This window comes from Somniosus microcephalus, chromosome 6 (genome assembly GCF_052327205.1).
Source record: "Somniosus microcephalus isolate GS21.2 chromosome 6, FLI_Smic_1.0, whole genome shotgun sequence".
NCBI classification, from domain to species: domain Eukaryota; kingdom Metazoa; phylum Chordata; class Chondrichthyes; order Squaliformes; family Somniosidae; genus Somniosus; species Somniosus microcephalus.
Window position 1 is genome coordinate 52,479,459 of NC_140992.1, and position 13,155 is coordinate 52,492,613.

The 13,155-nt window shown below is 46.0% G+C and overlaps 1 protein-coding gene across 1 annotated transcript in view; it reads left to right on the forward strand.

Moving 5' to 3' along the window:
• lsg1 (large 60S subunit nuclear export GTPase 1) overlaps positions 1-13,155 on the forward strand; it is a 42,661-nt gene that overhangs the window by 11,780 nt on the left and 17,726 nt on the right. Inside the window, exons 8-10 of the mRNA XM_085990218.1 lie at positions 6,172-6,612; positions 8,891-8,992; positions 9,975-10,118. Of these exons, the coding sequence (XP_085846344.1) occupies positions 6,172-6,612; positions 8,891-8,992; positions 9,975-10,118 (687 nt within the window). The remainder of the gene's footprint in view (positions 1-6,171; positions 6,613-8,890; positions 8,993-9,974; positions 10,119-13,155) is intronic.

Here is a 13,155-nt window from a genome sequence, read left to right on the forward strand (position 1 = left end):
TGTTTGGCTTTCCATGTAAGCTGCAATGACTGCAGTGGAAGCTGCGACCTCAGTCATCAGACGCTGCATGATGGCGGGCTCCACGGGTTGCTGGATGGAATTGGCCAGCCTCCACACTGGATTATCTGGCGTTAGCTGCCTCTGTGGCCTCCTTCCCCTCCCTAAGGGTGCAGGACATGCCTCCTCCTCTGTACATCATCCATCAGGACCACCAGAGCCACGTCCGAGAGCCTATGTGCCCTCTCCCATGGTCCCTGAACCACCATGAAACATTGTTGTGTGTCAGGCAGCGCATTCCACAGCTTCAGTGGAAGTGGGTGAGTGAAGGCTACAACTACTGCTCTAGGAAAATTGCTTCTAATCAGCGCATGAGTGCTAAACGTGCAGGTGTCCATTTTAGCACCTCCAGGCACATTTAAATCACTAATTGACCCAAAATTGCAGGCTAAAACCAGACTTTCAAACAGGCATGTCTTATTAGCATAGCACCCACTTAATGCCTTTTTTCACACTTCTCCCAAATAACCCCTACGTGTCACCCATTTTTCTTTCCTATGTGCAGTACTTTACCTTTACCCATATTAAATTTTATCTGCTATTCTTTTGTCCACTTATATATTTTATCTAACTCATTTTGTAATTCTGTGCAGCCTCCTCCAAATCCACTGCCTCTCCCAGTTTGATATTGTGGTAAACCACTGTTTGTATTCCACTGTGTACATGCCTGGACATGCCTCGGCTGACTCCTCCCACTAGTCCTAGTATAAAGGTGACTGCTCCCCAGCCCTTTGTATTTCTGGACCGGTCGACCACTCGAGGCAGACCTTCATTCTTTTGTTAATAAAAGCCTTTAGTTACTCTCTTAACTCTCAGTCTTTTATGAGTAATTGATAGCGCATCAATTTTATTAACAACATTTTTATAATGGAGAAGATCCTCACACCAGCATGCCTGGACTTAGATCATCGGGAGGCAGACTCATCCACCAAGTTTACTCACTGGCTTAAGTGTTTCGAAAAATTCCTGACCGCCTCCGCAGCAATCAAATCGGACGAGGACAAACTGGATGTCCTGACCTCCAAAGTGAACCACCGAGTGTACTCGGTCATCCAAGACGCGACCTCGTACGCGGACGCTATCAAGCTCCTCAAGGACCAGTACACGCGCCCAGTGAACGAAGTGTACGCCAGGCACCTTCTGGGGAGTCGTAAACAACAACCTGGGGAATCGACCGTGGAATACCTTCAGGCACTGTCTGTGCTTGGCCGGGCCTGTGGTTGTAAGGATGTAAAGGCCGCCGTGTACACAGAGGAACTTATCCGGGACGCTTTTGTAGCGGGCCACAGATCCAATTACACCCGACAGCGACTGTTGGAGCAGAGTGACCTCGACCTCAACAAGGCCTCTGAACTCGCACTATCATTGGATGCAGCCTACCGGGGCATGGATGCCTACTCCTCTGCACCGTGGATGCCGCGGGGAATGACAGCCTGGGACACGGTAGGACCGCCTCATAGCGCCGTGCCACCCCAGCCACACCCCAGCAACGGCCCAACTACCGCAGCAGTGTCCCAAGGCCAGACAGCAGTGCCCCAAGGCCAGAAATGCTACTTCTGTGGCCAGGCAAAACACCCCAGAGCGCGCTGCCCGGCGAAAAACGCGATCTGCTCGGGCTGCGGGAAGAAGGGACACTACGCTAACGTCTGCAGGGCCAAAGCCACCCCGAACCCCAGCAGCGCCGCGTGTGGGCCATGTAGGCCGCCATCTTGGGCCTCCCCGGCCATGTGCGAACCACCGGTACAGCAGCCATTTTGGACGCCTCCAGCCACATGGGGATCATGGACGCCGCCATCTTGGACGACAGCCGGAACGCAGCAGGCCCCCAACACCGCCTCATCTGATACCCGTAGCGACACACCGACCCCTACGCTGGCATCCGTTACACTGGACCAAGCGAGACCGCACCAGCTGGCCAGTTCCACAATGGACATTAAGGCAAATGGCCACGATACAATCTGCCTTTTTGACTCTGGGAGCACGGAGAGCTTCATCCACCCCGACACGGTGCGGCGTTGCTCTCTCCCAGTCCTGCCTGCGCACCAGCGGATTTCTATGGCCTCCGAGTCCCAGTCGGCGGACATCGGCGGCTACTGCGTAGTGACACTCGTAGTAGACGGGACCGTGTACGATCATTTTAAACTTCTGGTCCTGCCCGACCTCTGCGCTGCCGTCCTGCTGGGGTTAGATTTTCAGTGCCACCTTAAAAGTGTTACGATGGCGTACGGTGGACCCCTACCCCCACTCTCAGTCCGCAGCCAGCAGCTCCCAAATTGCCCGCCGCGCACCAGGTGCAACCTCTCCACACTCAGAGTCACCCCCCCCCCCCCCCCCCCCACTGTTTGCTAACCTCACCCCCGACTGTAAGCCCATCGCCACAAAGAGCAGGCGATACAGTGCCGGGGACAGGGTTTTCATTAAAACCGAAGTGGAGCGGCTCCTGAAGGAAGGGATTATTGAGGGCTGCACCAGCCCCTGGCGAGCCCAGGTTGTGGTCGTTAAGACCGGCGAGAAGCAGCGCCTGGTCATCGACTACAGCCAGACAATAAATCGCTACACCCTGCTGGACGCCTACCCACTCCCCCGCATAGCTGATATGGTCAACCAGATCGCGCAGTACCGCGTCTTCTCGACCATTGACCTGAAATCAGCGTACCACCAGCTCCCTATCCGCCCTGAGGACCGCCAGTATACTGCCTTTGAGGCAAACGGCCGCCTCTACCACTTCCTTAGGGTTCCCTTTGGCGTCACCAACTGGGTCTCCGTCTTCCAAAGGGAGATGGACCGGATGGTAGATCAAAATGCGTTGCAGGCCACTTTCCCATATCTGGACAATGTGACCATCTGCGGCCGTGACTTGCAGGACCATGACGCAAACCTCGAAAAATTCCTCCGCACCGCCCAACTCCTGAACCTGACATATAACAAGGAGAAGTGCATATTCCGCACAAACCGCCTCGCCATCCTTGGCTGTGTTGTGGAACACGGAGTCATCGGCCCCGACCCCGACCGGATGCGTCCCCTTATGGAACTCCCACTGCCCCACTGCCTCAAGGCCCTGAAGAGGTGCCTAGGGTTTTTCTCCTATTATGCCCAGTGGGTCCCCTACTATGCAGACAGGGCCCATCCGCTGATCAAGTCCACCTCTTTTCCCTTGACGGCAGAGGCCCGCTTAACCTTCCACCGTATCAAGGAAGACATTGCCAAAGCCACCATGCACGCAGTGGACGAATCCATCCCCTTCCAGGTGGAAAGCGACGCGTCCGACTTTGCCCTGGCCGCTACCCTCAATCAGGCGGGGAGACCCGTGGCCTTCTTTTCACGAACCCTCCAAGGCCCGGAGACCAGACACTCCGCTGTTGAGAAGGAGGCCCAGGCGATTGTGGAGGCTGTGCGTCATTGGAGGCACTACCTGGCCGGAAAACGATTTACCCTGCTCACTGACCAGCGTTCAGTTGCTTTCATGTTTAACAACAAGCAGAGGGGCAAAATCAAAAATGACAAGATCTTGAGGTGGAGAATCGAACTTTCCACCTACAATTACGAGATCTTGTACCGGCCCGGGAAGCTCAATGAACCCCCGGATGCGCTATCGCGTGGCACCTGCGCCAGCGCGCAGATCGATAGACTGCGGGCCCTCCACAATGACCTCTGCCACCCGGGGGTCACCAGGTTCTTCCACTTCATCAAGGCCCGCAACCTGCCTTACTCTATTGAGGAGGTCAGGACCATGACCAGGAACTGCCAAGTCTGCGCTGAGTGCAAACCGCACTTTTATAGACCAGACAGGGCCCACCTGATAAAAGCCACTCGCCCCTTCGAGCGCCTGAGCGTTGATTTTAAAGGGCCTCTCCCCTCCTCCGACCGCAATGTGTACTTCCTCAATATTATTGATGAGTACTCCCGTTTCCCGTTCGCCATCCCCTGCCCGGACATGACCAGTGCCACGGTCATTAAATGTCTGAACGACCTCTTCACCCTGTTCGGTTTCCCCAGCTATATCCATAGCGACCGGGGCTCATCGTTTATGAGCGACGAACTCCGTCAGTACCTGCTAACTAGGGGTATTGCCACAAGCAGGACCACCAGTTACAACCCCCGGGGGAACGGTCAGGTGGAAAGAGAAAATGCGACAGTTTGGAAGGCCGCCCTGCTAGCCTCAAAGTCTAGGGGCCTTCCAACCTCCCGCTGGCAGGATGTGCTCCCCGATGCGCTCCACTCTATTCGGTCACTGCTCTGCACTGCCACTAACGCCACCCCTCATGAGAAAATGTTTGTCTTCCCAAGGAAGTCCACATCGGGGACATCGCTACCGCCATGGCTGATGTCCCCAGGGCCGGTCCTACTGAGAAGGCACGTGAGGACCCATAAAACGGACCCCCTGGTCGAGAGGGTCGACCTCCTCCACGCCTACCCGGACGGGCGGGAGGACACAGTCTCCATAAGAGACCTTGCACCCTCGGGGGCCGCAGTAACCCACTACTCACTACCACCACCGCCCCCCCCCCCCCCCCCCCCCCACGATCCGATATCCAGCCCCAGCAGACGGCAGGCCTGGGCCCCGCGACCCGCTCGACATCTACGAGGACAACACGCCTGTGCCACAGCCCACGCAGGACTCGACGCCGGAAGCTCCACTACCCCTGACGTCGCCACGCCGATCACAGCGGCAGACAAGACCTCCGGAGAGACTCCAATACACTAACTTTTAATACACTTCACCCCGCCGGACTCAATTTTAAACAAGGGGTGAATGTGGTAAACCACTGTTTGTATTCCACTGTGTACATGCCTGGACATGTTTCGGCTGACTCCTCCCACAAGTCCTAGTATAAAGGTGACTGCTCCCCAGCCCTTTGTATTTCTGGACCGGTCGACCACTCGAGGCAGACCTTCATTCTTTTGTTAATAAAAGCCTTTAGTTACTCGCTTAACTCTCAGTCTTTTATGAGTAATTGATAGCGCATCAGATATCAGCTGCAAATTTAATCTATTTACAATGGGTTTCTGAACCCAAGTCATTGATGTAATTCAGAAATATTAGGAATTCCAGCATCAATACCTAGGGCACCCCACACAATATTCCTTCCCCCTTCCTCCTGACATAACTCCTCTAACCAGTAACCCTTGCTTTCTACCCTGAAACCAATTTCCTGTCAGTATTCTACCCTGAAACCAATTTCCTGTCAGTATATTTTTAGAAGGTAGTGAAACCAAATCAATCAGCACCTGCAGCTGTGGCCAAGATCTGTTTCTGTGAGGTCCTTGCAAAGTCTGGCATGCATTTTATTAATTTTCAAATGTGACCATTATGTTAATTTTAGACAGAGACTTGTGTTTCACATTATGCAGATGGTTTATTCTTAAGAACCATGTTAACGCAATTTTTTATGAACTGGTATGACCTGGGCTTTCTTGTGATGGCTTTCTTTGCTCCCCACTTCGCCTACAGTGGTTCGCCAATCCCAGTCAGGCAGTCTGGGCAAGGACCTTTCCCATAAGTGATGGAAAGTGAATTCACACTTGTAAATCAGTACACTTGATGGTGGATGGTTCAGTACACCCATATTGATAGAGCTGTCTGAACAGCTGCCTGCCTGACCACCCACAATTATAGTAAGGGAAAGATGCAGGCATCTTTGAAAAGGAGGGGTTAAAAATTAAGGAGTCAAGAAAGAGGGGGGGTGGAAATCAGAATTAAATATTATAAACATAAAAAGCCACACCATAATTTTTCACTGTCCACTTTGAGTGCATTAGAATTTCTTTACTTTAGTGAGACTAATCAGTTTCCTGCTGGTTCTTACCTTGTTTTAGTCCTGGAAATCCTTCATCTATAGTTGTGATTATGCTACGGCTCTAAAGAGTACCAGAGTTCTGGCTGTTGCATATTGAATTGAATGTTGCTATATATTACTGGCAATTATTTTAATATTTTGTTGACACTAGAATATTTGTGTACCTTGATTTAACTTACGAGGCTTCTGTTAATCACAGGTGCCCTCTCTCTTTCAAATGTGTTTTCAGCAGACCAAAAGTCAGTCCTGTATTTTGTACAAATAGCCAAAAATGTCATAGTCCACCCTAAATGCTTCTGATTTTTGTAATGTTTAGGGAGAAGCACCAGAGAGAGAAAGGAGTGAAGGTGAAACAGAAGGCTCAAGGGAACCTTGCAGTCAGTTTCATGATGCTGGAGAAGGCTTGTGGTCTACTTGTGACACAGATGAAGGTGACAGCAGTGAATATGAAGATTGTGAAGATGATGAATTTTGGGAGACTTGTTCAGAAGACGAGAAGGAAAATAATATAAACCAGTCTGATATTGAGACCCTGACTGGTGTTACTAATGTAAATCATACCTCCACTGATGGCTGTATGGACTGCACCAATGATAATGACAGGACTGCACATGCTTCAAGCTCCAATACAACACCGTTTACAAAAAAATGCATCAGCAACTCAAGCCGTTTGATGCAGCGAAATGAACTGTTGGAGATTTTTAAAACTTTGCATGAAGGAAATCGTGTGAAAGATGGTGAAATCACAGTGGGCTTAGTGAGTGGATACCCAAGTGTCTTTGCTTTTTTTCCCCTCTTCTGTTGTGGTTTCTTGTCTGTTTATTGCTTACAACATGGGGGGGGTGGGTTTCGTCCATCCAGCTTGCCATTTCAGCAGGTCCTGTTTCATGTTTTTGTTTCCTTTCCAAAGGGATAGAGACAGTTTAAGTGAATAGGCAATAAGGTGATAGATGGAGTATAATGTGGGGAAATGAGGTTATTCACTTTGGTAGGAAGAGTAGAAAAACAGAATATTTTTTAAATGGTGCGAAACTATTAAATGTTGGTGTTCAGAGAGAGTTAGGTGTCCTTGTACAGGAAATACAGAAAGCTGGCGTGCAGGTACAGCAAGCAATTAGGAATGCAAATGGCATGTTGGCCTCATTGCAAGGGGGTTGGAGTACAAGAGTAAAGTAAATTGTACAGGGCTTTGGTGAGATCACACCTGAAGTACTGTGCACAGTTTTGCTTTCCTTATCTGAGGAAGGACATACTTGCCTTAGAGGTGGTGCAACAAAGGATCACTAGATTGATCCCTGGGATGAGAGGCTTGTCCTATGAGGAGAGATTGAGTAGATTATAGGCCTATAGTTTAGAAGAATGCGAGGTGATCTCATTGAAATATATAAGATTCTGAGGGGGATTGATAGGGTAGACCCTGAGAAGTTGTTTCTCCTGGCCGGTGAGTCTGTAATTAGGGGGCAAAGTCTCAGGATAAGGGGTCGGCCATTTAAGACTGAAATGAGGAGGAATTTCTTCACTCGGGTGTGAATCTTTGGAATTCTCTACCTCAAAGGGCTGTGGATGCAGAGTTGTTAAGCATATTCAAGGCTGAGATAGATTTTTGGACTCTCATGGAATCGAGGGATATGGGGATCGGGCGGGAAAATGGAGTTGAGATTGAAGATCAGCCATGATTTTATTGAATGGCAGAATAGGCTCGAAGGGCCGTATGGCCTACTCCTGCTCCTAATCCTTATGTTCTTATGTTTCTTTAAATTATTTTAGTTCTCTTTTTCTTTAATGTTTTATTTGTGCCTTTAAACCTTCTTTCCCATTTCCCCTCTGATTTTTATTCTAGTTTTTTTTTGTTTTCTTCTGACTTTTGTAAAAAAAAATGTGTTGCTTGAAGAAAAGACGGAATAGAGCTGATAAGCTACAGGAAAAACCAAGAGGATACAGTTGTAATGCAGTCGAAGCAAAAGTGAAAAACCGGGCATGATCCAGTGGGGGGGGGGGGAAAACAAGAATTTGGAGACAAAGGGTAGGTCATGAGGTGACCAGGGCAGGTGGCTGAAGGAACAGGGAGCTAGCAAATATGTAAGAGACTGGATTAAGCAGTTTTTAGAAGGTATGGTATTGAGAAACGGATAGGAACCTGGTAAAGCCAGGGATTTGGACTTGGAGTTAGCTGATACGGCAAAGGTAGAAAGTGCACAGAATTTCAACTATCCAGTGGGCAAATCTTTGCATAAAGTTATGGATTAAATTGTTAGTGATTGGCATCAATTGGAATATTTCCAACATTTTGTTCGACATGAGATAAGTTGGGTTAATTATTTTAGATTTTGTAAGTCCATAGTCAACTTCCTTTTGAAAAGTTGCATTTATTTACAGTATATATGATAGACCCATCATAACATGAAATCCTGGAATAGGATATTATCAAAAGAGAAGTACAGTGTTGGCTGATTTGTATGAATTAGTTTTGCATGCCATATGTTCCAAAATATGAAAAGAACAGTTTATATTACACTTTTTGAGGTTCTATCCACATAAAACTGATTTCAGTTGATTCGAGCTCTCCATTCTGACTTTATTATTAGTGTGAATTTGTAATAGTAAAAATCCCAAATATAGCTATCATGTGCTATCCAAATGTTGGCAAAAGTTTATTTATGCCGGTTTTTAAATAGAAGAATACAAAAATTCAGAGTGTACCATTCCACTCTCTGATGCTTCTAAGTTAAAGCCAATCTTAGACATGAGATGTTAAAGTTTGATACATTTGGCCGTATGTTTTTTTAAAACACTTGCCTCAATGTCTACGCAATCTTGCATTCGGCCAGATATTTTGTTTAAACATCTACTTCCAGGAACCAATAGTTTGTGCTAATCATTTTTACAAATAATGATGGACAATGCATTTCAATGTGCTTCCATTTTGGAGATGCATGCTATAAATTGAGAATGTTTGTTGACTATAAATGGATAGATCTGTGGTCATTAAATTGTATCTGTGTTGGTATTCATCATGGTTTTGTTTTGTTTGATAGGTGGGCTATCCAAATGTAGGCAAAAGTTCAACAATCAATACTATTCTTCAAAATAAGAAAGTTTCTGTATCTGCAACTCCAGGCCACACAAAACACTTTCAGGTAATTTTTGTTGATGTCCTTTAGTACTGGATTTTTATTCTATGAAATCTGTTTGGTGAAATAGTTCAAACAATAGTGAAGGATGGAAATAGAAAGTTATTCTACTTTTTTTCCATGTTAAGAGCAAGCATTTCTAGATCAATTACAACACAGGTTAAATGCAGAGTAAAGCTCCACCTGCTCTGATAATATATATATAATATACAGGAAACTTTGTGCTATCCGGAGGTGAGCTATCCGGCAATCTGGAGCCACCGGCAAAAATCAGCAGCTGTTTTTTATTCTTTTTGTTTGTTTTTTTTGCTTTGTTTGAACAGTCAAGCTGTGCAAGGTCTGTAGCTATAGCAACAGCTTCAGCTACAGAGCTTTAGGGCCACACCCGAGTGTTTAGAAGCTGTTGCTAAGCAACAGTGTTTGTTGTCAAATACGGAGATAAGAATCTCCGTATCTCTCAACATTAACTCTGGAGAGTACGGCACTTTTTAGGCAACGGCAGCAGCTCGGTCCCGTGGGTGCCGGATAGCACAAAGTTTCCTGTACTTGGATTTTTCAAGATGCCTAATGCACCAATATGACATTTTCATTTGTCAGATTTGCTGTTGTGCATGGCTGTTAATTTACTTGAAATTACAAATTACGGACTTCTGTCCACAAGGAATTGAATTGATATTGCCTTAGCTCAATTAATAGCTTTATACAGCCATCTGAGGGAAGTAGCTTTCATTCCATCAGTCTAGGCTGCATACACCAAGTCCCAAAGTGAAGGGCAATGTTTCAACTTTCGATTACTTTACGAATCAGTTCCTTTTTGATTTTTTTTAGAATTTTCTAGTTAGTATTTTTCACAAACCGAGGATGCAGATGCATAATAGTGTTTGCTATTAAACAGTTCTCTGGTTAAATATGAGCATTTGAGTAGAATATTGAATCCAACCTTAAAATGACTTCAGCTAACTTCTAATACTGAGTAATTTTCTTCTAGACATTGTATGTGGAGCCTGGTTTATGCTTGTGTGACTGTCCGGGCCTTGTGATGCCCTCCTTCATCTCTACCAAAGCGGAAATGGTCTGTAGTGGAATTTTACCCATAGACCAGATGAGAGACCATGTGCCACCTGTCTCTCTAATATCCTTTTCAGAATGTTAAATATCTTAATTGGTTGAATTTACATAGTGTTAATATTAACTAAGAAAGAATCTTCTGTCTTTTGAGAACAGCATTCCTTGTTAAAGGGACCAATACATTTGGGGAAGAATTTCATCAAGGGAGAAAGAGTTACGAATCTCTCTTTCCTGAGTAGAGCTGTTAGTTCTTTTAGTCAAAAATGTAGCCTTATGGAAGGCCCTCTGTATTGGGGCTCTTGGCCAGAAAAAGATTATGCTTGAATGATTTTTGTACATTTCTGGCAAACTGTCAGTAAGCTGAGAGGGGATTGATATACATCTATTGCTGGAAGGGTGTTGAGCTCACCATAATCATACAGTGCGATACAGATCAGTTGATGGATCATCCAAAGAAGCCATTTATAATTGAGATCCTATCTAGGGTTTCCATGAGACTGATTTTAACTGACAAAACTGAATAGCTGTTATCAAAAAGGAAGCATTCTTAACTTATTTATTCATGTTGGGGGCGGGGTGGGAAGGGTGGTGGCGGAAAGGGAATTTCAATAGTTTCTTCCCCTCCTCTCCTAAAAGTATTTTGATTTAGATTTAGAACTCTTTCCCACAATGTTTATACATTTAACTTCCGTGTATGTGCGATGCTGTGTACACAAAGTAAGTTTTTCCAGAATCATTTTTGGGTTTTCCCTATTAAATTAGATTTAGTAGGTTGACAATGTCATAATTAGTTTTTGAATAAGGGCTGAAGATGGTGGAAAATAAATATTTTTGCATTTCCTTCCTTTCTGCTCCTTTTGTTATCTCCATACTAAAAATTGAACTCTATAATGTGAAAAGATAGTTTTCTGTATAAAATGTACATTTAACAGTGACTTTAGTAGTCCCTCAGGAAATGGCAGTGGATGTTGAAGTGTGTAGGAGTGAACATGTTGGCTGTAATTCTTGCAATGAGGCATTGTTGTAGACCAGTTACAAATTAAATTGTGGTGTGCAAAAGAAGCTACGTGAAGGACAAAGGTTAAAAGAAGTAGCAAATGTAGAAATGGCGGATTAGGGCATTGTTTTTTGGACTACTATTGCGTGGTAGTACTGCTGGAAAGGACACAGGTCTGATTGTTCACCTGAGTATCTGAGCTCAGACATGATGCTTGGGATGGAAAAGCTACAGGCTGGAAATTAAAATTAGCCTCTCTATTGGCTGCTTTAAGGTGCTTCCTGGGAACTGGCTAAGAGCATCATTCATTGTGGTCTGGGGAGACATTGGCCTGGAATTTGCGGTCAGAGGCAAAGTGACGGTGCTCACCGCTACCCTCGAAGAAAGCTGCCCACAAAGATCCAGTGATCTCTGTGGCATGAATTTCAGCTCTCCTGACCTTAGTTTGAATTTGGCGCCAAATGAAGCGAATCACCACCGTCCAGCAACAGTGATGTTATCAAGCAGGCTAAGCAGCCAGTTTTTTTTACTTTTTTATAAATTTTACACAGAGTGAAATAAGGATTGGGACATACACATAGGATTAAGGTAGAAGCTGAAATATAAACTTAAAAAAAAAATTATATTAAAAGCCATGTAATTCTTATAATATTAATGGAAAAATTTGACATTCCACAAATATAAAATTAGTTTTTCAGGGCCAGAATGGTTATTAAGCAGTCAATATGCCATTAAAAGCCTAATTACACCTCTTCCAACAAGGCTTAACTTTTTTTTGGGTGGGGGTGTGGTTAAGACAGCGATATTCCAGCCTAATAGGGGAAGTTTTCATCAGGAACTGTGATTTGAATTGATTGCCGGCTCTGGGACATACACAGCGCAACCTGTGGAGGAGCAGGCAATGACTGACTGCAACCTCTGGATTTCCGTGTTTATCTGCGCATGCGCTGACTCCAGAAGTTGGTGTCACTTTCAGAGGAGTAATGATGGCGAACCCTGACAGTTTTGCCATCATTGCCACCACAAAATCCGGGTCATTGCATATTCTGTCATCTTGAACATAAGTGTGTGGCTTGGGCTGAACAGTGAATAGAAAAACAGGAAGTGCTCTTATAGAAAGTCTCCATTCTCCAAAATAATGTTTTTATTCATTCATGGGATGTGGGCATTGTTGGCAAGGTCAGCATTTATTGCCCATCCCTAATTGCTCTTGAGAAGGTGGTGGTGAGCCACCTTCTTGAACTGCTGCAGTACGTGAAGTGAAGTTACTCCCACAGTGCTGTTAGGGAGTGAGTTCCAGGATTTTGACCCAGCGACGATCAAGGAACAGTGATATATTTCTAAGTCAGGATAGTGTGTGACTTTGAGGGGAACTTGGAGGTGGTGGTGTTCCCATTAGCCTGCTGCCCTTGTTCTTCTAGATGATAGAGGTCGCGGGTTTGGGAGGTGCTGTCGAAGAAGCCTTGGCGAATTGCTGCAGTGCATCTTGTAGATGGTACACACTGCACCCACGGTGGTGGAGGGAGTGAATGTTTAAAGTGGTGGATGGGGTGCCAATCAAGCAAGCTGCTTTGTCCTGGATGATGTTGAGCTTCTTGAGTGTTGTTGGCGCTGCACTCATCCAGGCAAGTGGAGAGTATTCCATCACACTCCTGACTTGTGCCTTGTAGATGGTAGAAAGGCTTTGGGGAGTCAAAAGGTGATCCACTCACCGCAGAATACCCAGCCTCTGACCTGCTCTTGTAGCCACAGTATTTATGTGGCTGGTCCAGTTAAGTTTCTGGACAATGGTGACCCCCCCGGGATATTGATGGTGGGGGATTCGGCAATGGTAATCCCGTTGAATGTCAAGGGTAGATGGCTAGACTCTTGTTGGAGATAGCCATTGCCTGGCACTTGTGTGGCACGAATGTCACTTGCCACTTATCAGCCCAAGCCTGAATGTCGTCCAGGTCTTGCTGCATGCGTGCACTGACTGCTTCATTATCTGAGAAGTTGTGAATGAAACTGAACACTGTGCAATCATCAGCGAACATCCCCAGTTCTGACCTTATGATGGAGGGAAGGTCATTGATGAAGCAGCTGATGGCTAGGACACTGCCTT